The sequence below is a fragment of the Sphaeramia orbicularis genome, chromosome 20 (assembly GCF_902148855.1).
Source record: "Sphaeramia orbicularis chromosome 20, fSphaOr1.1, whole genome shotgun sequence".
Classification (NCBI taxonomy): domain Eukaryota; kingdom Metazoa; phylum Chordata; class Actinopteri; order Kurtiformes; family Apogonidae; genus Sphaeramia; species Sphaeramia orbicularis.
The window spans coordinates 37,430,511-37,456,561 of NC_043976.1; the positions used below are offsets into that span (position 1 = coordinate 37,430,511).

The 26,051-nt window shown below is 32.2% G+C and overlaps 1 protein-coding gene across 1 annotated transcript in view; it reads right to left on the reverse strand.

Moving 5' to 3' along the window:
* The window catches only part of col11a1a (collagen, type XI, alpha 1a), a 281,120-nt gene that overhangs the window by 141,803 nt on the left and 113,266 nt on the right, over positions 1-26,051 (reverse strand). The window contains 9 exon segments of the mRNA XM_030123523.1: positions 1,707-1,760; positions 1,870-1,977; positions 2,087-2,140; positions 11,655-11,699; positions 11,799-11,852; positions 11,992-12,036; positions 18,931-18,984; positions 19,794-19,838; positions 25,573-25,626. Coding sequence (XP_029979383.1) covers positions 1,707-1,760; positions 1,870-1,977; positions 2,087-2,140; positions 11,655-11,699; positions 11,799-11,852; positions 11,992-12,036; positions 18,931-18,984; positions 19,794-19,838; positions 25,573-25,626 — 513 coding nt within the window.

Sequence of the window (26,051 nt, forward strand, 5' to 3'; positions counted from 1 at the left end):
GCCCAGCAAGGCCCTTACTAAGCCCCAAGTGTGCCATTTTGGCACACTTGGGGAATAATGTCAAAAAAATGTCATACAGTTTGTTTTTAATTCTTTTACACTTTTTTCTATTTCATCAACTTGAGCCATAAATAAAAATACCAAATACTCAATAAATGTCACATTTTTTAACCCTTTACATGCTGTGTTTGTAATGGTAACAAACCATTTTTTTTTAATGAAAAAAACACTAAAATTATTATTTTTTCAATGTACTACATAAAAATTGGATCACGTATTATTTGATTTTTTCATCCTGGCATATGTCAATGATTAACTCCAACACTGGTTAATTTGCATGATTATTTTTGGCGCTAGGTCAAATGTACAAAAATACTAGCATCTGTCACCAAGTGTGCCAAAAATGCACACCTATAAATCAAACTATTAAATATTATATATTGATTGATTTTTCTGCTCTAATTTGATTTTATTTTTGTAAATCAAGCTCAGTCCTAATCATACATATCAAATGGAAGAAATAGTGCGTTTTAGGCACACTTGGGAGACAGATGCTAGTCTGGTCATTTTCTTTCGTATACAATGTGCAAATTTTAGTTGGTGACCAGAATTCAAAAGATCGTGCAAAAATGAACAACTTTTGAATTCTAACCTTATTTAAATTGTGAAAAATAATATGAAGTTTTTTAGCTTCACAAAGTACAAAGTGTGCCTAAAAGGCGCACCCACATACCGGAGGGTTAATGTAAAATGAATCAAAGCTTCAGATGAAATTCCATTGAAAATGAAAGTGGGTCATTTTGATCCATCTATGGAAACTTGGAGAAGTTCATCTATCTATCTATCTATCTATCTATCTATCTATCTATCTATCTATCTATCTATCTATCTATCTATCTATCTATCTATCTATCTATATTATATTATATTTAACCTTTATTTGACCAGGTAAGTTAGTTAAGAACAGATTTTCATTTACAATAAGTAAGTAGTAATACAATAAAGTAATAAAGTAATAGTAGTAATTAAGTAGTAATCATCTTTTAAATCACTTCCTAAAACACATTTTTATAGACTTGCCTTTATGTGATGTTGTCTCTTTTTAATGTTTGAATATTTAATTTGACCCTGTTTTGTTTTTTTCATTTATACTGACATACATGATGTTTTATTCCATCCCTTCATTTTTACATTGATTCGACAGTATCATGTTATGTAATCTCTAACCTCTGTAATTTAATACTATCAAATTTATTCAGAGGGTCATGTTTTCCAGTTTGCTGTTCATATCTCTTTTCTCTTTTATTGTGTTGGGCTGTTTTCTATGTTTTAGTGCCTTTGCTTGTGTTTTTTTTTTTTTTTTCTTTTTTTTTCTGTTGTATCCTGCTGTTGTGCTCTTCTGCTTTGTTTGTCAAAGCTCTTTATAAAGTCAGTTTTTAAAGGTAATATATAAATAAAAATTATTATTATTATTATTATTATTATTATTATTATTATACAACTGCTACACTTTCATAAAATCTATAAAAGGTAAAAAAAATTTTGAAATGTCATGATGTCAGTAACATGTTTTTTGAGCAATAACTAAAATATTACATAAAAACAACTTTTCATTGCAAAGATATTACAATAAAACACCCTCACCGGGTCATTTTAGACCCATTTATGCATGTAAAGGTTAAAAAAAAAACATGTCCCAGACTCACCTTAGGTCCCTGTCGTCCTGGATATCCTGGTAATCCTGGGACTCCCAGTTTACCCTGAAAGAAACCAACGACAAACGTCAGCCCCAAAACACAACTTCTTCAAAAAAAAAAAACAAATAAACAAACAAAAAAAAAGAAATCCCCAAGATTTAGTTGTCAATACCTTTTCTCCAGCGGGACCGAGGGGACCAGATTCTCCCGGAGGTCCAGCTCGGCCTTTAGGACCCTCTGGACCGTCTTCTCCTCTGGATCCTACCAAACCCAACTCACCCTAACATAAAAAAAAAACAAGTAAGTAAAACAAATAAAAATAAAAATAAAGTGTTACGGTCACATCTGTGTTTATTAATGGACATTTAAGCTGTGGTGGATTTTCTTACCCGGTCTCCTTTTATACCCATGTCTCCCTTGAAACCTGGGAAACCATCCTCGCCCTAAAATAAGACAAAAAGAACTTTATTAGATTTGTATGAAATTGCGTTGGGTTATTTCATTAGACTTTGTTTATTTCCCACCCAGACTCTGAGACGGATGATTTCTTCATTTCACCCGGGAGCTCATTAAATCTCCTGATATTTTGGATTTATTGAGTTGGAAATTCAGCTGGCTCTTGTTTACTGTAAGGGGGTCTACGTGGACCGCAGGATTAATGCTGCTATCTGCTGGTCAGAGGGTGAAACAGCACCTGGACGTGACTTTAAGGGGTTGGACAAATGGAATCGACACTACGTGGACATGCTTAATTCAGGTGTTTCTTTTCTAACAGGGGTCTGGGATACAAAACAATAATGACAAATACCATTATATAGTTTTATATTGGGATAAATATCAATTCATGGGTTAGTTAATTCTTGTATTTGCTTCCAAAATGCCTCACAGATGGTTTTGACTTAATTTTTCTCAATATCGATTTAGTTTTTTTTAAATCTATGACTGATTTTAAATATTCTGCCTCTAAATTTCTAAAATATTTTCCGTATTCTGACTGTAAATAATAATTTTCTACCACAACGCATTATTTATTAGTTGTTATGATAGTATTTAACTAGTCCAACCCCTTATATTTTACTAAAGGTTTTGTGTCCTTGTAGATCCACTGTGATAAGTTATAAATGACGAGCCATAATATTGTTAAAATTCTATATATTTTTTTATAGAAATTTCAAGTTTTTGGTGTTTTTTTTAAATCCATGACTATTTTTTAAAATGTTCTACCTCTAAATTTCCAAAATACTTTCCGTATTCTGACTGTAAATAATAATTTTCTACCACAACGCATTATTTATTAGTTGTTATGATAGTATTTAACTAGTCCAACCCCTTATATTTTACTAAATGTTTTGTGTCTTTGTACATCAGGGGTGTCAGACTCATTTTACTTCAGTTCCACATTCAGCTAAATTTGATCTGAAGTGGGCCGAACCACTAAAATAATAACATAATAATATATAAATAATGTCAATTCCAAACTTTTCCCTGTTTTAGAGCGAAAAAAGTAAATTTACATTATGAAAAGGTTTACATCTACAAACGATCCTTCCAAAAGATGTGAATAACATGAACAAACTGAAAAAAATAAGTATAATTTTAACAATATTCTGCTTCAGTTTATCATTTACACATGTACATTAGAACTTACAGATCACAGTGGATCTACAAACACACAAAACATTTAGTATCAGGCAGAATATTGTTAAAATTGCACTTATTTTCTTAAGACATTTCAGGTTTTTCCACATTTGTTCAGATTACTCACATTTTTTGCGAAATTATACTTTGTTTTACTGTAAATACATGAAAATATTTACTTTTACAAAGAGAAAAATGTGGAGTTGTGAGTATTTATAGATTATTAGTATTTTACTGGCCCTGCCCACTTGAGATTGAATCGTTCTGAATGTGGAACCTGAACTAAAAGGATTGTTAATTTCTTAGTGTAATTTTTGCATTACACAAATTCATCCCAAGGGCCGGACTGGACCCTTTGGCGGGCCGGATTTGGCCCCCGGGCCGCATGTTTGACACCTGTGTTGTAGATCCACTGTGGTAAGTTATAAATGACAAGCCATTATATTGTTAAAATTCTATATATATTTTTTATAGAAATTTCAAATTTTTGGTGTTTTTTTTTAAATCCATGACTATTTTTTTTAAATGTTCTACCTCTAAATTTCTAAAATATTTTCCGTGTTCTGACTGTAAATAATAATTTTCTACCACAACTAACTATCTCCAATCTTAGGAAGAAAAATATCCCATTAAACTTTAAGTAGATATTGATGTTTTTATCTTAAATCCTCATGAGCAGGACATCTTACAGCTGTAGACATGATGTGTCCCAATATTTTTGTCCATATAGTTTATAAACAACAATATTTCCTTAAAGTTTAATGAGAGATTTTTCCTCCTAAGAAAGTAGATGGTTAGTTGTGGTAGGAAATTATTATTTGCAGTCAGAGTGTGAAAAATATTGTAGAAATTTAAAATTGAAATTGAGTGTTTTAATTGTAATTTTAACTTTTCCTTCCATGTTTTTTTTTTTTTCCTTAAAGAAAACATGACAATTTTGCAGGCTGAAGTTGTTGCAATTGTTTGTTTTTTTTTAGCTTTTTTTTAACTGACTGTTACAGTAACAATGTTAGTATTTTTATTTTCTTATATTATATGTTTATGTGAAAAAATTCAAATAAAATATGTAAAAACGTGCAAAATCTCAAATGCCCAACAGCCAATGTATAAAATATGATACCAAAATTATTTGCCAAAAGAAAAAAGAAAAGATGTGGCCAATTTTTTTTTTGTTTGGATTATGTTATAAGGGCTAATAAACATTTCAATTTAAAAAAAAAAAAAAATTGTGTCGAGTTTTGAAATTGATCAAGTTTTATAGGGTTAGATGCTGTCATTTTTTATTCTACTATTATTATTATTATTATTATTATTATTATTATTTATTTTAATTTTATTTTATTTTTATTTTTTTTAAAGAACACATACCTGACAATTTTGCTGACTTGTTGGTGTGATTACTGTAGTTATTTTTGGCTCTGCGACATATTTTTTTTTAAGTGCAGCAGCAAATTTATTTTTCTTTGACTAGAAAAGTTCAAATAAAATATGAAAAAAAAAAAAGTGTAACCTGCAAAATCCCAAATTCTAAAACTGTCTAAATCAATCCACCAAACACTGAAAAGCCCTAGGGTTAGCAATCATTTTTTACTCTATTTCTTTCTTTTTTTTTTTTTTTTAAGAAAACCTATCTGACAATTTAGCTGGCTTGTTGGTGTGATTGTTGTTATATTTTTTAGCTCTGCAAAATATAATTTTTAGGTGCTGCAGCATATTTATTTTTCTTGTACTATATGTTTATGAGGAAGAGTTCAAATAGAATATGAAAAAATATTATGTGTAACGTGCAAAATCCCAAATGCCCAACAGCCAACGTATAAAATGTGACACAAAAAATATGTCCCAAAAGAAAAAAAAAATGATGTGGCCAAATTTTTTGTTTGGATTATGTTAAAAATTTATTTTGTAGCTAGTTTTGAATGGGTCAAGTTTTACAGGGTTAGATGCCATCTTTTTTATTCTATTCTATTCTATTCAATTCATTCATTCATTCATTCATTCATTCATTTATTTATTTATTTATAAAGCGAAAATACCCCACAATTCTGCTGGCTTGTTGGTGTGATTATTGTAGTTATTTTTAGCTCTGCAACATATTTTTTTAAGTGCAGCAGCATATTTTTTTTTCTTGTAACACAAAAGTTCAAATAAAATAAAAAAAAAAAAAAAAAAAATATATATATATATATATATATATATATATATATATATATATATATATATATATATATATATATATACAGGGTGGGGGAGCAAAATTTACAATATTTTGAGGCAGGGATTGAAAGACAGTGTATGACCAATTAGTTTATTGAAAGTCATGAGAATTTATTTGACACAAGAAAATTTACATAATAGAAAATGTTTTTATTCTATGTGTCCTCCTTCTTTCTCAATAACTGCCTTCACACGCTTCCTGAAACCCTGACAAGCCCTTTGCAGTCAGACCAGACTTCTTTCATCTTTGACACTTTCTCTTCCTAGGGTTAGCCATCATTTTTTCGTTCTATTTTATAATTTTTAAAAAGAAAACATACCTGACAATTTAGCTGGCTTATTTGTGTGACTGTTGTAAATATTTTAAGCTCTGCAAAATATAGTTTCTTTAAGTGCTGTGGCATATTCTTGTTCTATGTTTATGAGAAAAAGTTCAAATCAAATATGAAAAAAAGAAATTCTCAAACTGTCCAAATCAATCCACCAAACCCTGACAAGCCCTTTGCAGTCAGACCAGACCTCTGTCTCTACTTTGACACTTCTCTTTCCAGGGTTAGCCATCATTTTTTATTCTATTTTTTATTTAGTTATTTATTTTTTTAAAGGAAACTTACCTGACAATTTAGCTGACTTGTTGATGTGACTGTTGTAAATATTTTAAGCTCTGCAAAATATAATTTTTTAAGTGCAGCAGCATATTCTTATATCTACTATATGTTTACGAGGAAAAGTTCAAATAAATTGAAAAAAAAATTCTCAAACTGTCCAAATCAATCCACCAAACCCTGACAAGCCCTTTGCAGTCAGACCAGACCTCTGTCTCTACTTTGACACTTTCTCTTCCTAGGGTTAGCCATCATTTTTTATTCTATTTTATTATTTTTTTAAAGAAAACATACCTGACAATTTAGCTGGCTTGTTCATGTGACTGTTGTAAATATTTTAAGCTCTGCAAAATAGAAGTTTTTTAAGTGCCGCAGCATATTCTTGTTCTGTGTTTATGAGGAAAAGTTCAAATAAGTCGGAAAAAGAAATTCTCAAACTGTCCAAATCAATCCACCAAACCCTGACAAGCCCTTTGCAGTCAGACCAGACCTCTGTCTCTACTTTGACACTTCTCTTTCCAGGGTTAGCCATCATTTTTTAGTCAATTTTTTATTTATTTATTTATTTTTTTTAAAGGAAACATACCTGACAATTTAGCTGACTTGTTGATGTGACTGTTGTAAATATTTTAAGCTCTGCAAAATATAGTTTCTTTAAGTGCCGCAGCATATTCTTGCTCTTTGCTTATGAGGAAAAGTTCAAATAAGTCAGAAAAAAAAATTCTCAAACTGTCCAAATCAATCCACCAAACCCTGACAAGCCCTTTGCAGTCAGACCAGACCTCTGTCTCTACTTTGACACTTTCTCTTCCTAGGGTTAGCCATCATTTTTTATTCTATTTTTTTTTTTTTTAAAGGAAACATACCTGACAATTTAGCTGGCTTGTTCGTGTGACTGTTGTAAATATTTTAAACTCTGCAAAATATAGTTTCTTTAAGTGCCGCAGCATATTCTTGCTCTTTGTTTATGAGAAAAAGTTCAAATCAAATATGACAAAAAGAAATTCTCAAACTGTCCAAAACAATCCACCAAACCCTGACAAGCCCTTTGCAGTCAGACCAGACCTCTGTCTCTACTTTGACACTTTCTCTTCCTAGGGTTAGCCATCATTTTTTATTCTATTTTATTATTTTTTTAAAGGAAACATACCTGACAATTTAGCTGGCTTGTTTGTGTGACTGTTGTAAATATTTTAAGCTCTGCAAAATATAGTTTCTTTAAGCGCCGCAGCATATTCTTGCTCTTTGTTTATGAGGAAAAGTTCAAATAAGTCGGAAAAAGAAATTCTCAAACTGTCCAAATCAATCCACCAAACCCTGACAAGCCCTTTGCAGTCAGACCAGACCTCTGTCTGTCTACTTTGACACTTTTTCTTCGTAGGGTTAGCCATCATTTTTTATTCTATTTTATTATTTTTAAAAAGAAAAAATAGCTGACAATTTAGCTGGCTTGTTTGTGTGACTGTTGTAAATATTTTAAGCTCTGCAAAATATAGTTTCTTTAAGTGCCGCAGCATATTCTTGCTCTTTGTTTATGAGAAAAAGTTCAAATCAAATATGACAAAAAGAAATTCTCAAACTGTCCAAAACAATCCACCAAACCCTGACAAGCCCTTTGCAGTCAGACCAGACCTCTGTCTCTCTTGGTTGACACTTTCTCTTTCTAGTCTGTCACCTGTCCGTGTTTTCGACCTTATCTGATGCATAATGCAGTGTTGAGCATGCCTTTCGCCAGCCACTCACATCACAAAGACCACACGTCGCAAACACACACACACACACACACCTGAGGTAAAGCGCAGCAGCATCCTTTATTCATAACAAACCCTTTCTCCTCAAGGTTTTGGCTTTTGAATCCTTGGCTATAAATTATTCAATAAAAAAAACTGAACTGAATAGCTGTCATTGTGCTGAGAACAACATCCCTCAGTCAGATAATGGATTTCATAGAGAAGCATAACTGTATCGATCTTAAATAAACGCCGTGCATATTAAAACGGCGGCTTAGTTAGGATTCTACACACACACACACACACACACACACACACACACACACACACACCTAACACTTCAAAAGTACTCGAGGTGGACTGTAGTGTTCTCTGACAGCCCAAAAGCCTAGAGCGCGTCTGCTTTCCATTTGACAGCTGATTGAGGGTCACTCCAACCAAAGGCAGCGTCTCCACTGAAGCCGCCTATCGACTGACCTCCGCGCGGCGCTTTCGGGCGGCGTAGAACCGTCCACTCCGGCGCCGAAGAGGCCAAAACAAAGCAGGGGTGGCAGGTAGACAGCCGCGGTTACAGACAGAAGATCTGTGACGGGAATATATATCGGCCGTCTTCCAGGCTTCAAAAGTTGGTGTTTGTGCTCTCCTCACCTCCGCGACAAAGTGAAGTTGAGACGAAAAACTTTGGACTTTTGACACGCGTGAACTCATCGGTGTTATTTATCACACTGGTCAACTACAAATTTATTGTTTAAGTTTTTTGAGCTGATTTAGGATAATTTTGGTGTGCTGAATCCAAAAATCACATTAATTTTGCTCAATCGGGTCAACTTTCTGAACTATGCTACATATTGGCTTTTTAACATTTTTGCTTACATTGCATTACTTGGTTGTGTTTTGCTCTATTATTATACCTTATTTTGAGTGATTTATCATTGCGTGTAGCTTGATTTTTGCCACAGTTTTACTGCTATATCTTCACTTTTGCAAACTTTACTTGTGACATCATTTAGCATTGGTCACTGGGGATGTTTTGAGGCAAAGGAAATTAAATTATTGCATTTTTGGGGTGGAGTTTGGACCGTATTATACGCTATTATTCTACCTCATCTTGAGTGATTTAACTTAGTAAAATAAAGATGAAATTGCGTAACATACTAATAAGATTCACACAGTCAGCACCAAAATGGAAAATATCTTCACCACACCTTTCGAAGTTGTAAAATTTCTTATAAAATATTTCCAATGAGGATGTCTTCAGTGCATCGCTGTTGCTAAATGTCTCTCCAGTTCTTAGTATTAATAACACTGGTCAACAACAAATTTATTGTTGAAGTTTTTTGAGCTGATTTAGGATAATTTTGGTGTGCTGAATCCAAAAATCGCATTAATTTTGCTCAATCAGGTCAACTTTCTGAACTATGCTACATATTGGCTTTTTAACATTTTTGCTTACATTTATGGGCATTTTCACATCATATGATACAAAATTCTTTCATATTTCTTGCAGTAAATGAGTTCTGAAGATTTTACTTTTGCCAATTTATGATTAATGGTTTTTTAATATTACAGGTGAATGAAATGGCTTCGACTGGAAGATCTTGCAAAAATAAGCCTGACCTATTCTGCTACACCTGCGGTGAATACATAATAAATAATAAATACATCCTGTTAGAATTTTTTTTTTTTTCTCTTAAAACCTATTTTGGGTGAGAACTATATAAAAAATCAACTGATAAAGTCACAAAAATGTAATCAATTTTGTGAGAAGATCAAATTTTTCAAAATCAAATTAGCAAAGAAACCTGACCTGATTGAGAAAAACAGATGTCATTTTTGGATTTAGCGGTGCAAAATGGTCCTAATTCAGTTGAAAAAACCTAGACGACTTGTAAAAAACATTTTTTTTGTGACCCAGTGTTATTTAACAGTGTAAGACACAGGTGTTAAAGATACAGCCAGCGGGCCAAAACCGGTCCTCTAAAGCACAGGTGTCCAACATGCAGCCCGGGGGCCAAATCCGGCCCGCCAAAGGGTCCAGCCCGGCCCTTGGGATGAATTTGTGAAACGCGAAAATTGAAATAACACGTTAACGATCATTTTAGTTCAGCTTCCACATTCAGAACAATTCAATCTCAGGTGGGCAGGACCAGTCAAATACTATCATAATAACATATAAATAATGTCAACTCCAAATGTTTCTCTTTGTAAATGTAAATATTTTCATGTATTTACACTAAAACAAAGTATAATTTTGCAAAAAAAATGTGAATAACCTGAAATGTCTTAAGAGAAGTCAGTACAATTTTAACAAGATTCTGCCCGTTACTAAATGTCTTGTGTATTTTTTTTAATATTATAATGTAAATGTGTAAATGATAAACTGAAGCATAATATTGTTAAAATTACACTTATTTTTTTCAGTTCATGTTATTCACATTGTTTGAAAGGATAGTTTGTAGATGTAAACCTTTTCATAGTGTAAATTTACTTTTTTCAATCTTAAACATAGAGAAAAGTTCGGATTTGGCATTGTTTGTTTCATCCATATAATATCATATGGTCGCGCCGCTGCTATGGATGAAACAAACACGGCACGGAAATGTCTGAAACGCGGAAATGGCTCTAGGAATATGCATAAAGGGAAAGGAGCTCCTGCCGTTTCCGCGTCATGTCTGTAGCAGCTGCCGCTGACAGGTGGCTGCCGAACCTCAATGTCCCACAATGCACGTCGCGACAAAATTCCGAAGATGCCCGAGTTACCTCCCAGCTCTGTTTGTAAACACATGGTTTGTTTCTGGTGGATGGCACTAAGAAACTTCTTACTCTTACTCTTAGTTTTATTCTTTTTCTTACTTTTATTCTTATTTTTAATCTTAAGTTTATCTTGTTATTCTTATTCTTAATTTTATTCTCATTCTTATTTTCATTCTTACTCTTATTTTTATTCTTATTCTCATTCTTATTTTTATTCTTACTTTTATTCTTATTTTTATTCTTACTTTTATTCTTATTTTTATTCTTACTCTTATTCTTATTTTTATATTTATTTTTATTCTTACTCTTATTTTTTTTTCTCACTCTTATTTTTATATTTATTTTTATTCTCACTCTTATTCTTATTTTTACTCTTATTTTTATACTTACTTTTATTCTTATTTTAATTCTTACTCTTATTCTTATTTTTATTTTTATTCTTACTCTTATTTTTATATTTATTTGTATTCTTACTCTTATTTTTATTTTTATTCTCACTCTTATTTTTATTTTTACTCTTATTCTTATTTTTATTCTTACTTTTATTCTTATTCTTACTTATTCTTATTTTTATATTTATTTTTATTCTGACTCTTATTCTTATTTTTATATTTATTTTTATTCTCACTCTTATTCTTATTTTCATTTTTATTCTTACTTTTATTCGCATTTTAATTCTTACTCTTATTTTTATTTTTATTCTTATTCTTACTCTTATTTTTATATTTATTTTTATTCTTACTCTTATTTTTATTTTTATTCTCACTCTTATTCTTATTTTTACTCTTATTTTTATTCTTACTTTTATTCTTATTTTTTTTAATTTTTACTCTTAGTTTACTACACAATGGAAAATAGAAACTCTCATGTGAGGCATTTGCTTGAACTATTCCCACGGTTCATAGTTTCCTCATTATTTCTTCTGTTTTACATTTATTTAGAACCTGTTGTGTCAGATTTCCCTCCCCTTGTGGCTGTTAAAGTGAATAGACGTTTATCGTGGAAGTTCTTACCTTCTCTCCCTTTGAACCCTTCAGACCTCGGACACCGTCAGCGCCCTATTGGAAAGAAAACTCCAGTAAATAAGTCCCACCATACAAGAAAAAAGAGACTTGAAGAGGAACAGGAGGCTGATGTAGTCCAAATATAAATCCTACCTTGACACCACGAGGGCCTGGGTACCCGATGGGACCCTGTGGACCGTGTGGACCCTGGCGGGAACCACATATTGTATGATTACTGCGGTTCTGTCGCATCATGACTTCACTTTTTTTGTACAAATGCGAAAATGTAAGCGTATTAAATAGTATGTAGCAGACGCATTTACAGTATGAAGGATAATGTACTTACTTGACCTCCTTTCTCTCCAGGTGGACCCTCCTTTCCAGGATGTCCCTGCAACAACCAAATACTTTATGAGGTGAAGCTCGACAAAAACCTGCTTGTGCAAACAGAACCAGCGTTGTGTTGACTCGAATAATGGATGGTTTGGAACCGTGGAGGATAACGAGTGTTCAGTTGGTCAAACAAAGATGTAGGTGGTATAAAAAAATATATATATCTGCAGTTATTTTTATTTGTTATAAGATAAGACAAGATAAAGTAAGACAAGTTAAGATAAGAGGAGTTAAGATAAGATAAGACAAGTTAAGATAAGACAAGTTAAGATAAGACAAGTTAAGATATGTTAAGACAAGACAAGTTAAGATATGTTAAGATAAGACAAGACAAGTTAAGATAAATTAAGATAAGTTAAGACAAGATAAAACAATACAAGTTAAGATAAGTTAAGACAAGAAAAGATAAGACAAGATAAAACAAGACAAGTTAAGATAAGATAAGACAAGTTAAGTTAAGGTAGGTTAAGACAAGATAAGACAAGTTAAGATTAGACAACTTAAGACAAGTTAAGTTAAGATAAGTTAAGACACGATAAGACAATACAAGTTAAGATAAGATATGATCAGACAAGTTAAGATAAGATATGAGCAGACAAATTAAGACAAGTTAAGATAAGTTAAGACAAGATAAAACAGTATAAGTTAAGATAAGACAAGTTAAGATATGTTTAGATAAGACAAGTTAAGTTAAGTTAAGACAAGATAAGACAAGACAAGTTAAGATAAGATAAGACAAGTTAAGTTAAGGTAGGTTAAGACAAGATAAGACAAGTTAAGATTAGACAACTTAAGACAAGACAAGTTAAGTTAAGATAAGTTAAGACACGATAAGACAATACAAGTTAAGATAAGATATGATCAGACAAGTTAAGATAAGATATGAGCAGACAAATTAAGACAAGTTAAGATAAGTTAAGACAAGATAAAACAATATAAGTTAAGATAAGACAAGTTAAGATATGTTTAGATAAGACAAGTTAAGTTAAGATAAGTTAAGACAAGATAAGACAAGACAAGTTAAGATAAAAAGAGATAAAACAAGATAAGATAAGACAGGTTAAGATGTTAAGATAAGACAAGTTAAGTTAAGTTAAGATAAGGTAAGACAAGATAAGACAAGTTAAGACAAGATAAGACAATACAAGTTAAGATAAGATAAGTTAAGATATAATCAAACAAGTTAAGATAACACAAGACAAGTTAAGATAAGTTAAGATATGACAAATTAAGTTAAGATAAGATAAGTTAAGACAAGATAAGACAAGAAAAGATAAGTTCAGTTAAGACAAGATAAATTAAGATAAGTTAGTACAAGATCAGATAAGACAAGATCAGATCAGATAAAATAAGACAAGTTAAGATAAGTTAAGACAAATTAAGATAAGACAAGTTAAGACAAGTTAATATAAGTTAGGACAAGTTAAGTTAAGATAAGACAGGATAAGATGAGATCAGACAAGATAAGATGAGACAAATTAAGACAAGCTAAGATAAGTTAAGACAAGTTAAGATAAGTTGGGACAAGATAAGATAAGATAAGATAGGACAAGACAAGACAGGATACGATAATAGAAGAGAAGATAAAGTCTATCTGCCGTTCTACACTTGTTCGTACACATATGACTTCTTATGCAGAAGTCTCTCTGAGTACAAACATAAAATATACAATCAAGAATAAAAATCTATAAAATACAAGATATAAGCTGTATGAAAACAACTAAAAGAAAATAACACAGTGACTTGAAATAAATATCTAATAAAAATAAATTCTCCACAACTTGCACTCATGCATACGTTACTGCTCTACGATGTCGATATAAGTTGGTTTTTAAGCATCAAATAACTACTGAATGTCTTTTTTTCTAAAAACAGGCGAATGGCAGATGGGTAGGGACTGGTCCGGTGGAAAAGTGGGCGTGTCAGAGCGACAGGCATCGAACAGGTCGATACACAACCTCCTTATGGAAACCTTTAGCTGCGAACACCTGGCACTTCCAATCTGAGGTGTGAGGTCGAGGTAAAAGGCTGTAAATCACTGAGCTGAGGAGCCTAAAGGGAACTCCTGAACTACACCCCCCCCCCCCCCCCCCCCCCTTCGCTACGAGCCTGGAAGGATACAAGACAACGGTGCATCATTATATTTGAGCTTTAAGTGATTTAAGTTTTCACAGTCGAAGGCAGGGGGGGGTCAAACTCATTTTAGTTCAAGGGTCACATTAAGCCAAATTTGATCTGAAGTGGGCCGGACCAGTGTCATGGGGGTCAGAGGTCACACTAAATTATGGCTTTAACCTTTATAACGCATTTAGTTCAGTTTTTTTGAGTGTCTTTTTAAAGCCGTGGACATATTTCCTGTATTTTCTTGTTTTATATGAAGAAAAGAGTCGCAGAAAAAATTACGCTGGTCAACAACAAATTTATTGTTTAAGTTTTTTGAGCTGATTTAGGATAATTTTGGTGTGTTGAATCCGAAAATCACATTAATTTTGCTCAATCAGGTCAACTTTCTGAACTATGCTACATATTGGCTTTTTAACATTTTTGCTTACATTTATGAGCATTTTCACATCATATGATACGAAATTCTTTCATATTTTTTGCAATAAACGAGTTCTGAAGATTTTACTTTTGCCAATTTACAATTAATGTTTTTTTTTTTTTTATATTACAGGTGAATGAAATGGCTTCGACTAGAAGATCTTGCAAAAATAAGCCTGACGTATTCTGCTACATCTGCGGTGAATACACCATTTTTTTTCTCTTAAAACCTATTTTGGGTGAGAACTATTTAAAAAATCAACTGATAAAGTAACAAAAATGTAATCAATTTTGTGAGAGGATGAAATTTTTCAAAATCAAATTAGCAAAAAAACTTGACCTGATTGAGAAAAACAGATGTCATTTTTGGATTTAGCGGTGCAAAATGGTCCTAATTCAGTTGAAAAAACCTAGACAAGTTGCAAAAAACATTTTTTGTAACCCAGTGTTATTAGACCACCCCTTGTTTTCTTCAATTTCTTGTTCATTTTAATGTCTGGTACAACAAAAAAAGAAACAGCACATTTCACACAAAAAAATACAATAAAAAAAAAAAAAAATTGTATCTGAAAAAACTGTTGCATTATGCTTTTTTACAATCGAAACAATTATTTAATGTAAAAAAAAAAAAAAAAGCCAAAACATTTACTTTCCTGGGTCTCAGGAGGATATAAAGGGTGAAACTATACCAAGTCTGAGTCAGTAACAAAGAAAAATGAAGTCAAAAGTACTAGTTGGTTGTAGTTTTTAGATACAGTTTTGGGCCAAAATGTAAAATTTTGAGAATTAATTAGAGAATGGGTTTTATTCAGAAGGAATATTTGTCTCAGAGCTACTGGATCTACCTCAAAACACTGTCTGCACATGACAATACACTACAAACAAAAAGTTAAGATTTTTTTTTAATTTTTGGGCTTTTTTTTTTTTTTTAGTTGGGATTCTTGTACAGCGCTTTTTACTTTTTTGTGTATGTGAATTAAATTGACTTTTTTTTTTTTTAATGACCAGACATAGTTTTATTTACAAATGGCAAAAATGACCAAAAAATGACAAAAAAAAAGAAATATTCTTAATTTTTTGTTTGTAGTGTATATTCATTTTAGATGTTTTATCTAGTAGAATATTTATAAATCTATTGTATAAATGTACATAAACCAACACATATGTGTAATAACACACCATCACATATACTGAAAACATGAGCTAAGCAGCACTTTAGCTGCTTTTCTCATTTGTCTTATTAAAGTATGTAACAGTTAGCACATTTAATGTCTGAAGTAGATATTTTCTACTAAATTGCAGAGCAGGGTTTGTGTATTTTCAGGATTCAGAACTCAAACTAGACTGTAGTATTGCCCGACATATTCAGGATTAATTTTCACTTTTGAGAGCATGATAAAATCAGTGGAAATAGTTTCAATTAACCCTTTAACCCTATGCCTAAAATGGTCCGCCCAGTCTTTTTTTTTCTTATTTCGACTATTAAAAGGTTAGAAAATATGCTGTGACTGAGTCCGTTTGCTCATTTTTCATTCATTACAGTGACAATACCTCAAATAAGGATATAATTTAACATATACCCTCAGTGTTCAGCCAGGGTCAAAGTGCAAAATATATTTATCGCTACCGTTTCTTGGTTGGTTGACTTGGCTGTTTTTATTCTGTATATATATATATATATATATATATATATATATATATATATATATATATTTACATTTTTTTTCTTTTAAACTTTTTTGCACTACACACCACAAGAGAGTTGTCTCTTTTAATTCCGTTTTACATACGTATGACAATAAAGGCATTCTATTCTATTTTATTTTATTTTACTTTATTCTATCTATTTTATTTTATTTTACTTTATTCTATTCTATTTTATTTTACTTTACTCTATTTTATTTTATTTTACTTTATTCTTTTCTATTCTACTCTATTTTATTTTGCTCTATTCTATTTTATTTTATTTTACTTTATTCTATTTTATTCTATTTTATTTTATTTTACTGTATTCTATTCTATTCTATTATATTTTACTTTATTCAATTCTATTCTATTCTATTTTATTTATTTTATTTTACTTTATTCTATTCTACTCTATTCTATTCTATTCTATTTTACTTTACTTTATTCTATTTTATTCTATTCTATTCTATTTTACTTTACTTTATTCTATTCTATTCTATTCTATTCTATTCTATTCTATTCTATTCCAGATCTTTCAAATTCTAGCAGTCATTTCCAGTTCACTCCATGTTATAATTCTGCCAAAACAGCTTCTTTTCCAGCTTCTAGTACAGGTGTGAGTGAAATTACCGTAATGACCCAATAAAACCTGCAAAGCCCAACGTCTCAGGTTTCAGAAACTGTTGGAATTTTTCCAATTGAACAACCAGTAACAGACTTACAGCCATCCAAACTGCACATGTGCAGAGTGTGTCAGCGGTGACACGTCAGGTTTTAAGGAGTTAAACGTGTCTGTCTGTCTGTCATACTTTTAATATAATGTAAAAATCAACTAATTCATAATGACATATCAGTTTATAAATAGATTCACAACATTAATTCGAATAAACCAGCTCATAAATGCATAAATACTAATAATGTAGTGATGAACAGCTTTGGAAATACTTAGATAACATGTGATTCTGTGTAACTATGAAAAATGAGCCTTCAATGTTTGACTGATTCTGTATCACAATGTAACATAATCATTGCTCAAAAAAAAAATATATATATATATTTGGAGAATAAATAAATAAATAAATAAATAAATAAATAAATGGGAAACCTTGTTAAAAAAAAAAAAAAGACAAGAAGAAAACTTGTAATTTGACAAAACTATCAGTCTCTCTTTTTTTCTGACGTTCACTTAAAATCAACTTTTAATCTTAAATTACCATTTAATCTCCTCAGACCCAGGAAATGTCAACAAAGTACCATCTTTTTTTGTTTTTTGTTACATAAGTGCCTATATTGGAAACATCATGATGCAACAGTTTTTTCAGATGCTGTTTTTTTTGGGGGGGGGGGGTTTTATGGTACGTTCTTTGTGGTGGACAGTTTTCTTTTCTTTTTTGTTTTTGTATAAAGTTGTGAAACTCTTGTCCATAAATGTGGACAGAAAGCCCATAGCTGGTTCTTAGGAAGTTAATGCGTCTTTTACCGGATTTTTGACTGAAAACCTTGACCGTTTTACACGTAACATTTCTTTCTAGTGATCAATCATTGCGTTTTTATAAATATTTTATCCTCTTATTACGTTTTTATTGTGTTTATTTTACTGTACAGCCCTTTGGAAACCTTTCTGTTTATTTAAATTTGTGCTTTATACATAAAAATGGATTGGATTAATCGATTAGTTGTCGCTATGAAGATGTTAAATTAATATGAATGCACTTTTAGCTGATATTCAACAGAAGCAACTTTATATTCAGGAAGAAAACAAGTCGTCTAAGAGCTCATATGTCCTCCTGCATGTACATGAGGAACTTTTTAAATCACTCACTTTTTTTCCCCTTTCCTGTCTTTTTTTTCCCTAAGCTTCTTTCTATATTATTTAAAACCCTTTTTCTGATTTTTCACTTCTGTTTACTCATATCCTTTATCTATCTATCTATCTATCTATCTATCTATCTATCTATCTATCTATCTATTGTTACGGAAATGTTCAACTGATAAACCACACACAAAGAGGAGGAGAGAAAGTTAGAGTTAAAATAAATAAATGCATTTATTGAGAAGTCAATCACAGAGAAACTCTGTAAGTGAAGTCTGATTAAACAAGAGAAAACTAAATATTATATAGAACCAAATCCAACCCCCTCAAACTATGATGTCATTCCTTACGTACATCATACCACTCCCTACTACTCCTTCTCTGCTCCGTGAAGAGGTCATGATGACCTCTTCACTCTAACCTTGCTTGGATCATATCTGGAGTGCAGGCGCCATCCTCTATCTACACATTCAGACATTTAGGTGTTTGGGTTTTAACTCAAGGCAAGAACTCCGTTCCTGGGTTGGGGGTGTTACAGAGTGGTAAACATCACACATAATGAATAATGACTCAGCATTAAAAGAAGATGTACTAACAGTATAAAATATAAAGAGTATAAAATATAAAAAGTAAATTTTTCCACCACACTATCTATCTATCTATCTATCTACACACAAACGCACCTGTATATAACCCTTTGTTTGCACCCGTCTTTGTTTTGCTTAATGTCTATGTCTCATTCATTTTCTTTTGTTTATTTGTTTGCTTATTTGTTTTTGTTACCCCATCACAATATTTTGTCTAGCACTAAATAAAATAAAATTAAAATTAAAATTAAAAAAAATCACTCACAGGAGGACCGTCAGCTCCAGGTAAACCAGGTAACCCAGATCGACCCGATGGTCCCTGCAAGAGGAAAAAGAAAAGGTCAAAGGTCACGCACCTAAAGTACCTGCAACACTTAAACAGAGTCAATTACATGATGAAAAAAATAACACTATTATAAAATAATAATAATAACACTGGTCAACAACAAATTTATTGTTGAAGTTTTTGAGCTGATTTAGGATCATTTTGGTGTGCTGAATCCAAAAATCGCATTAATTTTGCTCAATCAGGTCAACTTTCTCAACTATGCTACATATTGGCTTTTTAACATTCTTGCTTACATTTATGGGCATTTTCACATCATATGATACAAAATTCTTTCATATTTCTTGCGATAAACGAGTTCTGAAGATTTTACTTTTGCCAATTTATGATTAATGTTTTTTATTTTAATATTACAGGTGAATGAAATGGCTTCGACTAGAAGATCTTGCAAAAATAAGCCTGAACGTATTCTCCTACATCTGCAGTGAATACACCTTTTTTTTTTTCTCTTAAAACCTATTTTGGGTGAGAACTATATAAAAAAAATCCACTGATAAAGTCACAAAAACGTGATCAATTTTGTGAGAAGATCAAATTTTTCAAAATCAAATTAGCAAAAAAACACCTGACCTGATTGAGAAAAACAGATGTCATTTTTGGATTTAGCGATGCAAAATGGTCCTAATTCAGTTGAAAAAACCTAGACAACTTGCAAAAAACATTTTTTTGTAACCCAGTGTAATAATAATAATAATAATAATAATAATAATGACGATGATGATGATGATGATAATAATAATAATAATAATAATAATAATAATAATAATAATAAGTCAGCGTACCTTTTCTCCAGGTGGTCCGATGGGGCCTTGAGGACCAGGAAGACCCTATAAGATACAAGAACACACACAAGAATTGGTTACCATGGCAACAACAAGCACAAACACACACACATGATGAAGTGAGGAGTTTGTTGGAGCTGTAAATAACTGAGCAAGTGAAGGAATGTTAGGCTTGTGTGTCTGTGTGAGTAATGGGGGGGGGGGGGGGGGGTGTCTGTAGGCATATTAGCATGTAGGTAACTTATGGGTCTGAATACACATTTGGAAGCGATCCGGTGTGTGCCAGTGTGTCTTTATGTGTGTATATGTGTGTGTGTGTGTGTAATTTGAGGCGCTGAAGCTTGCTCCGACAGGTGTGGCAGCTCTGCAGGAATTCCGACATGAATAAGATGCTTTCAAACGGATCAACCCCTTCCCAAGATAAACCCCTGAAAAATATTTGAAGAAAAACGTCTGCCTGTATGTATACGTCTGTATACGTGTGGTTTTTTTTTTTTTTTTTTTTTTAACGTCTCATGGGAAAAGGTGGGAGGAATTTGCAGGAAAAAAAAATGGGCAGAAGAGAGGAGTAGTATATTACAGTTCAAAAAAAAATCTAAATCTTACCGAGTGTATTTTTGTCATTTCTAGTCCAAATATCTCATCACACTTAAAATAAGACATAATCACCTAAAGAGGAACTTTTCAGTGACATGTAAGACCTGATTTTTAGACAATAGAAAATCTGGAAAATCTTATTTCAAGAAATCTTACCGAGATGAAAATATGTGTTGGATTATATAAAGCGATGAGAATTTTATATTGTTCACTTATTCTGCCATGTTTGAGTTATTGTATTGAAGTACGGGGCAACACATATATGCGTAACACAGAAAAAAGCGATAAGAATCATGTATAATGTTAATTTCAGGGAACATACAAATCGGGATTGTTTAAGTTTAACCCTTTCATGCATGAATTATGATAACCTTAATCAATATTTTTTTCTTCAGTGTTTTTACTCCTTTTTAGGCATGAAAAAAACAACGCAAATGACTTTTTTTTTTTTTTTTATGAACCTATTTTTCGTGGAGTTACAAAAATGCCCACTCAGCCGGGCACCATGAGTTTAATTTTTGAAGCAAAGAAACATTTATTTAAAACTCATCATCAGAAAGTGATATACTGTGTGAAAACTACGAAAAAAAAAATAAATAAAAATTGGTACGTGGTAAAATGTGGTACGTTTGTTGTATGGTTTGTTTGTATATGTTGTGTCTGTGTAGTTCCCTGTGTATGGGTACATGTTTGTGTAAATGTATAATTTGAAATAAAGGGAAAAAAAAAAAAAAGTAGAGAAGAAAAAGAAAAAAAGAAATTAACGCCGCTAATTGCTAAATCACTAATGTTTTCACACATTTTATCAAACTCCAATATTATGTATGACTCATTTCGTGGAGATAATATCCTCATCAGACCCAGGAATTTGACAGTTTTAGCTTTTTTCCATTAAAAAAAATGGTCTTGATTGGAAACTGCATAATGCAACAGTTTTTTTCAGATGCATTTTTAAAACGATTTTTATTTATTGATTGATTTTTTTTAATGGAATGTCCTTTGTAATGGACAGCATTTTTTGAGGTAAACTGTCAAACTTTTGTCCCCTGCAGAGGACAAAATGCATTGCTGGGTTTCAGGAGGATATGCAGAAAAAATAAAAAAAAAATCAAAACTTTTTGTGTCAGAAAACTGTTAAAATTACAGTCTAATAGCAATTAGCAATTGATTTACACTCAAACATGTTAGTGCAGATCAGGTTTATCGTGAGCAGGAAAGTTCCAATAATGGTATGAACTGCAGTGTATGGGATGGTACATTAATGTGTTGGCTGATATGGAACTAAAACAACAAAACCCATGAATATACAAGAGAACAGCTGCAGAAGAACTGTCCACTGGAGTGACCAGTATGTATGACAGGGTTAAAGAGTTAGCTGGATTAAGGACATTGTTGATTGTGTTTAGAGCGAGAAAAAGACTTTTGTAAATTTGCAGAGATTATTACCTCCGCCAAGGAGGTTATGTTTTTGCCAGGGTTTGTTTGTTTGTTTGTTTGTCTGTCTGTCCGTTAGTGTGCAACATAACTCAAAAAGTTATGGACAGATTTGGATGAAATTTTCAGGGTTTGTTGGAAATGGGATAAGGAAGAAATGATAAAATTTTGGTGGTGATCGGGGGTGGGGGGGCCCACGGGGGGGGCGCAGACCAGAAAATTTCATCAAAATCTGTCCATAACTTTTTGAGTTATGTTGCACACTAACGGACAGACAAACAAACAAACAGACAGACAAACAAACCCTGGCAAAAACATAACCTCCTTGGCGTAAGGGGGCCCACGGGGGGGGGGGGCCACTGATCAGCCTTGGCGGAGGTCTGCGCTCTCCGAGTGCTTCTAGTTACCTCCGCCAAGGAGGTTATGTTTCTGCCAGGGTTTGTTTGTTTGTTTGTTTGTTTGTTTGTCTGTCTGTCCGTTAGTGTGCAACATAACTCAAAAAGTTATGGACAGATTTGGATGAAATTTTCAGGGTTTGTTGGAAATGGGATAAGGAAGAAATGATTAAATTTTGGTGGTGATCGGGGGTGGGGGGGCCCACGGGGGGGGCCACTGATCAGCCTTGGCGGAGGTCTGCGCTCTCCGAGTGCTTCTAGTTTGTTTTAGTATCACAGGATGAAAAACATAAAAGGAGGTTTAATTTTAAAAAGCAAAGGGTTCGGACTAATGTAAAGAAAATGTGTATTTATGTTGTGGGTGTCAGAATGTGGAATTGTTTCGCAATGGAAGAGAAGAGCTGTCCAAATATTTTTCAGTTTAAGAGGTTGTACAGGGTGACCCAAAAAAATGGGAATTTTTGACGTGCGTATTGGCAGACATGAGCAAGTGGCAGCACTGCGAGACAGTGACCTTGAGCAAGTAAACACATCCCCATTTTAGTAACCATGGATCAGTGGAACGGGCAACAGCGTGCGTTAGCCATAAAAATGTTTCATAAAAATGGTGATAGTTTGACAGCTGCGCAGAGGGAGTTCCGACGTTTTCACAACTTAAGACGTCATGGTGCTGTTCCATCAAAACACGCGATAAAATGTTGGATTAATAACTTTGAAGAGACTGGATCTGCCCTAAAGAAGAAACCAACAGGACGTATTTTTCAAGATTTCAAGAATGCATTCGTACACGAGGACGCCATCTACAGGAAGTAATTTTTTTAAAAATGAAAATTCCATCATTGTTTCTTAAATGGCATGTTTTAAGGTTTCAATTACTATGAATAAAATATTTTTCTTCCATCACTCTTGGTTTTATTGGATTGTTAAAAAGTTCCCGTTTTTTTGTGTCACCCTGTATAAGGAAAGAAGAGAGAAGCTTTACAAAAGCATGAAATGAAATAATATTTACGTATGGATTTTGGATTTGTTTTATTTGTACTGACTGTTATGTGAACTGTTTACTGTAATAACTGTGACGGCAACTTATCTGATGGAAGCAGATGTTTGAAGAAAGAGGCAGGTATTATAGGTTTTTTTCATCCTGTTCCTTTCCAGTTATTTAGATTGGAATGAATACATAAAATAAAATGAAATGAAAATATCTCATCGCACTTAAAATAAGACATAATCACCTAAAGAGTAACTTTTCAGTGAGATATAAGAACTGCTTTTTAGACAATAGATCTGGAAAATCTTATTTCAAGAAATCTTACCAAGATCATTTTCACTTGTGCCATTGGCGAATTTTTTTTCCTTGAATTAAGCAAAAAAAATCTTGAATTAAGCAAAAAAAAAAAAAAAAAAAATCTGCCACTGGAACAAGTCCGTACTAAACTAAATAAGTTTATACTTCTTCCTACTCCTTTTTGACCATGCAATATTCAGACTTGTATGTGCATGAAGATAGATTCTGTCCATTTAAACGTTATTTTGTTTATGTCTTAATTTGCTTCGTTTTGTTTTATTTCGTTTCTTTGCATGTTCGAAATAAATAAATAAATAAATCAAATCAAACAAGTGAAAATTATCTTGGTAAGATTTCTTGAAATAAGATTTTCCAGATCTATTTTCTAAAAATAAGTTCTCATATCTCACTGAAAAGTTCCTCTTTAGGTGATTCTGTCTTATTTTTCATGTGATGAGATATTTGGACTAGAAATGAGAAAAATACACTTGTTTTTTTTTTTTTTTTTACATTTTTTTGCTTAATTCAAGCAAAAAAATCTCAGTGGAACAAGTGAAAATGATCTTGTTAAGATTTCTTGAAATAAGATTTTTAAGATCTATTGTCTAAAAATAAGTTCTCAGATCTCACTGAAAAGTTCCTCTTTAGGTGATTCTGTCTTATTTTTCATGTGATGAGATATTTGGACTAGAAATGAGAAAAATACACTTGTTTTTTTGTTGGTTTGTTTTTTGCTTAATTCATGATTTTTTTGCTTAATTCAAGCAAAAAAATCTCAGTGGAACAAGTGAAAATGATCTTAAGATTTCTTGAAATAAGATTTTTAAGATCTATTTTCGAAAAATAAGTTCTTACATCTCACTGAAAAGTTCCTCTTGAGGTGATTATGTCTTATTTTATGTGTGATGAGATATTTGGACGAGAAATGAGAAAAATACACTTGGTTTTTTAAATTTTTTTGCTAAATTCAAGATTTTTTTGCTTAATTCAAGCACAAAAAAAAAATCTGTCAGTGGAACAAGTGAAAATGATCTTGTTAAGATTTCTTGAAATAAGATTTTTAAGTTCTATTTTCTAAAAATAAGTTCTTATATCTCACTGAAAAGTTACTCTTTAGGTGATTCTGTCTTATTTTACATGTGATGAGATATTTGGACTAGAAGTGAGAAAAATACACTTGTTTTTTTGTTTGTTTGTTTGTTTGGTTTTTTTTGCTTAATTCAAGCAAAAAAAATTTCTGTCAATGGAACAAGTGATAATTATCTTGTTAAGATTTCTTGAAATAAGATTTTCAAGATCTATTGTCTAAAAATAAGTTCTCATATCTCACTGAAAAGTTACTCTTAGGTGATTATGTCTTATTTTACATGTGATGAGATATTTGGAGTAGAAATGAGAAAAATACACTTTTTTTTTTGCTTAATTCAAGCAAAAAAAAAAAAATCTGTCAATGGAACAAGTGAAAATGATCTTAGTAAGATTTCTTGAAACAAGATTTTTAAGATCTCTTGTCTAAAAATAAGTTCTTATATCTCGTTGAAATTTTCACTTGTTCCATTGGCAGATTTTATTTTTTGCTTAATTCAAGCAAAAATATCTTGTATTTCTTTTTTTTTTTTTTTTACTTGTTTTCAAAGGGCCATTTTTTCCACTTTAATAAAAATGTCGGCGATGTGATCGTGTGACAATCTCCGTCGTACCTCAAACATAAGTGAAAAACAACACTGTCTGAAACACTTAGACTGATAAATAACATTAACGCTGTCGGAGTAGAGCTGGTATTAATCAAATGCAGCCCTGAGGTCGTAAACTGTCAAAAAGTCAATCCAGAGTAAATCTGCTCGTCTCAGCGGCGGCTGTTTGTTGTATGTGGTGTTTGTGCTACAAATAGCATCCAACGCTAAATCAAGTGTGCCCGCGGCCATTACATTACATCTACACATCACGGTGTGTGTGTGTGTGTGTGTGTGTGTGTGTGTGTGTGTGTGTGCGTGTGTGCGTCTACGCTACGCTTTGTCTTTGTTTTCCGCCTGAGTGGTGAAGTGACAGGTGTGATTGATTCGTTCACCTGTGTTCCAGGGATTCCCTGCTGACCGGGTGGGCCTGGTTCTCCTTGTGGTCCCTAGGAAAAAAAAAAAAAAAAAAGAAGAAGAACAAGGAGGCTGTCAACTCAACGTCTACTTGCACTTAAATTATAAATCAGTGCACACAGCTCGAAGGGTTGAACACTGTCTGTGATGAAACACTACAGCACTTTTCAGACTTTTCTAGCTTGTTAGAGTGACTATTTTAGGAGGATTTAAGATGGAATTAATAGAAAAGTCACAGTTTTTCAGCAAATTAAAAGTTATATTTAATCCAAAAAGACCCAAAGTTATATTTGACACAACTTCCCAAGTGATTTATCAACATTTATTATTATATTAACCTCTGTATTTTGTATTTTTGAGTGAAAATCTTGCATTTTCCTATGTTTAACCCATATATTTATCCTAACATCCACCAGCAACAAGAAGCATCTTCTGATCTAAACTGTTTAATGCCTGT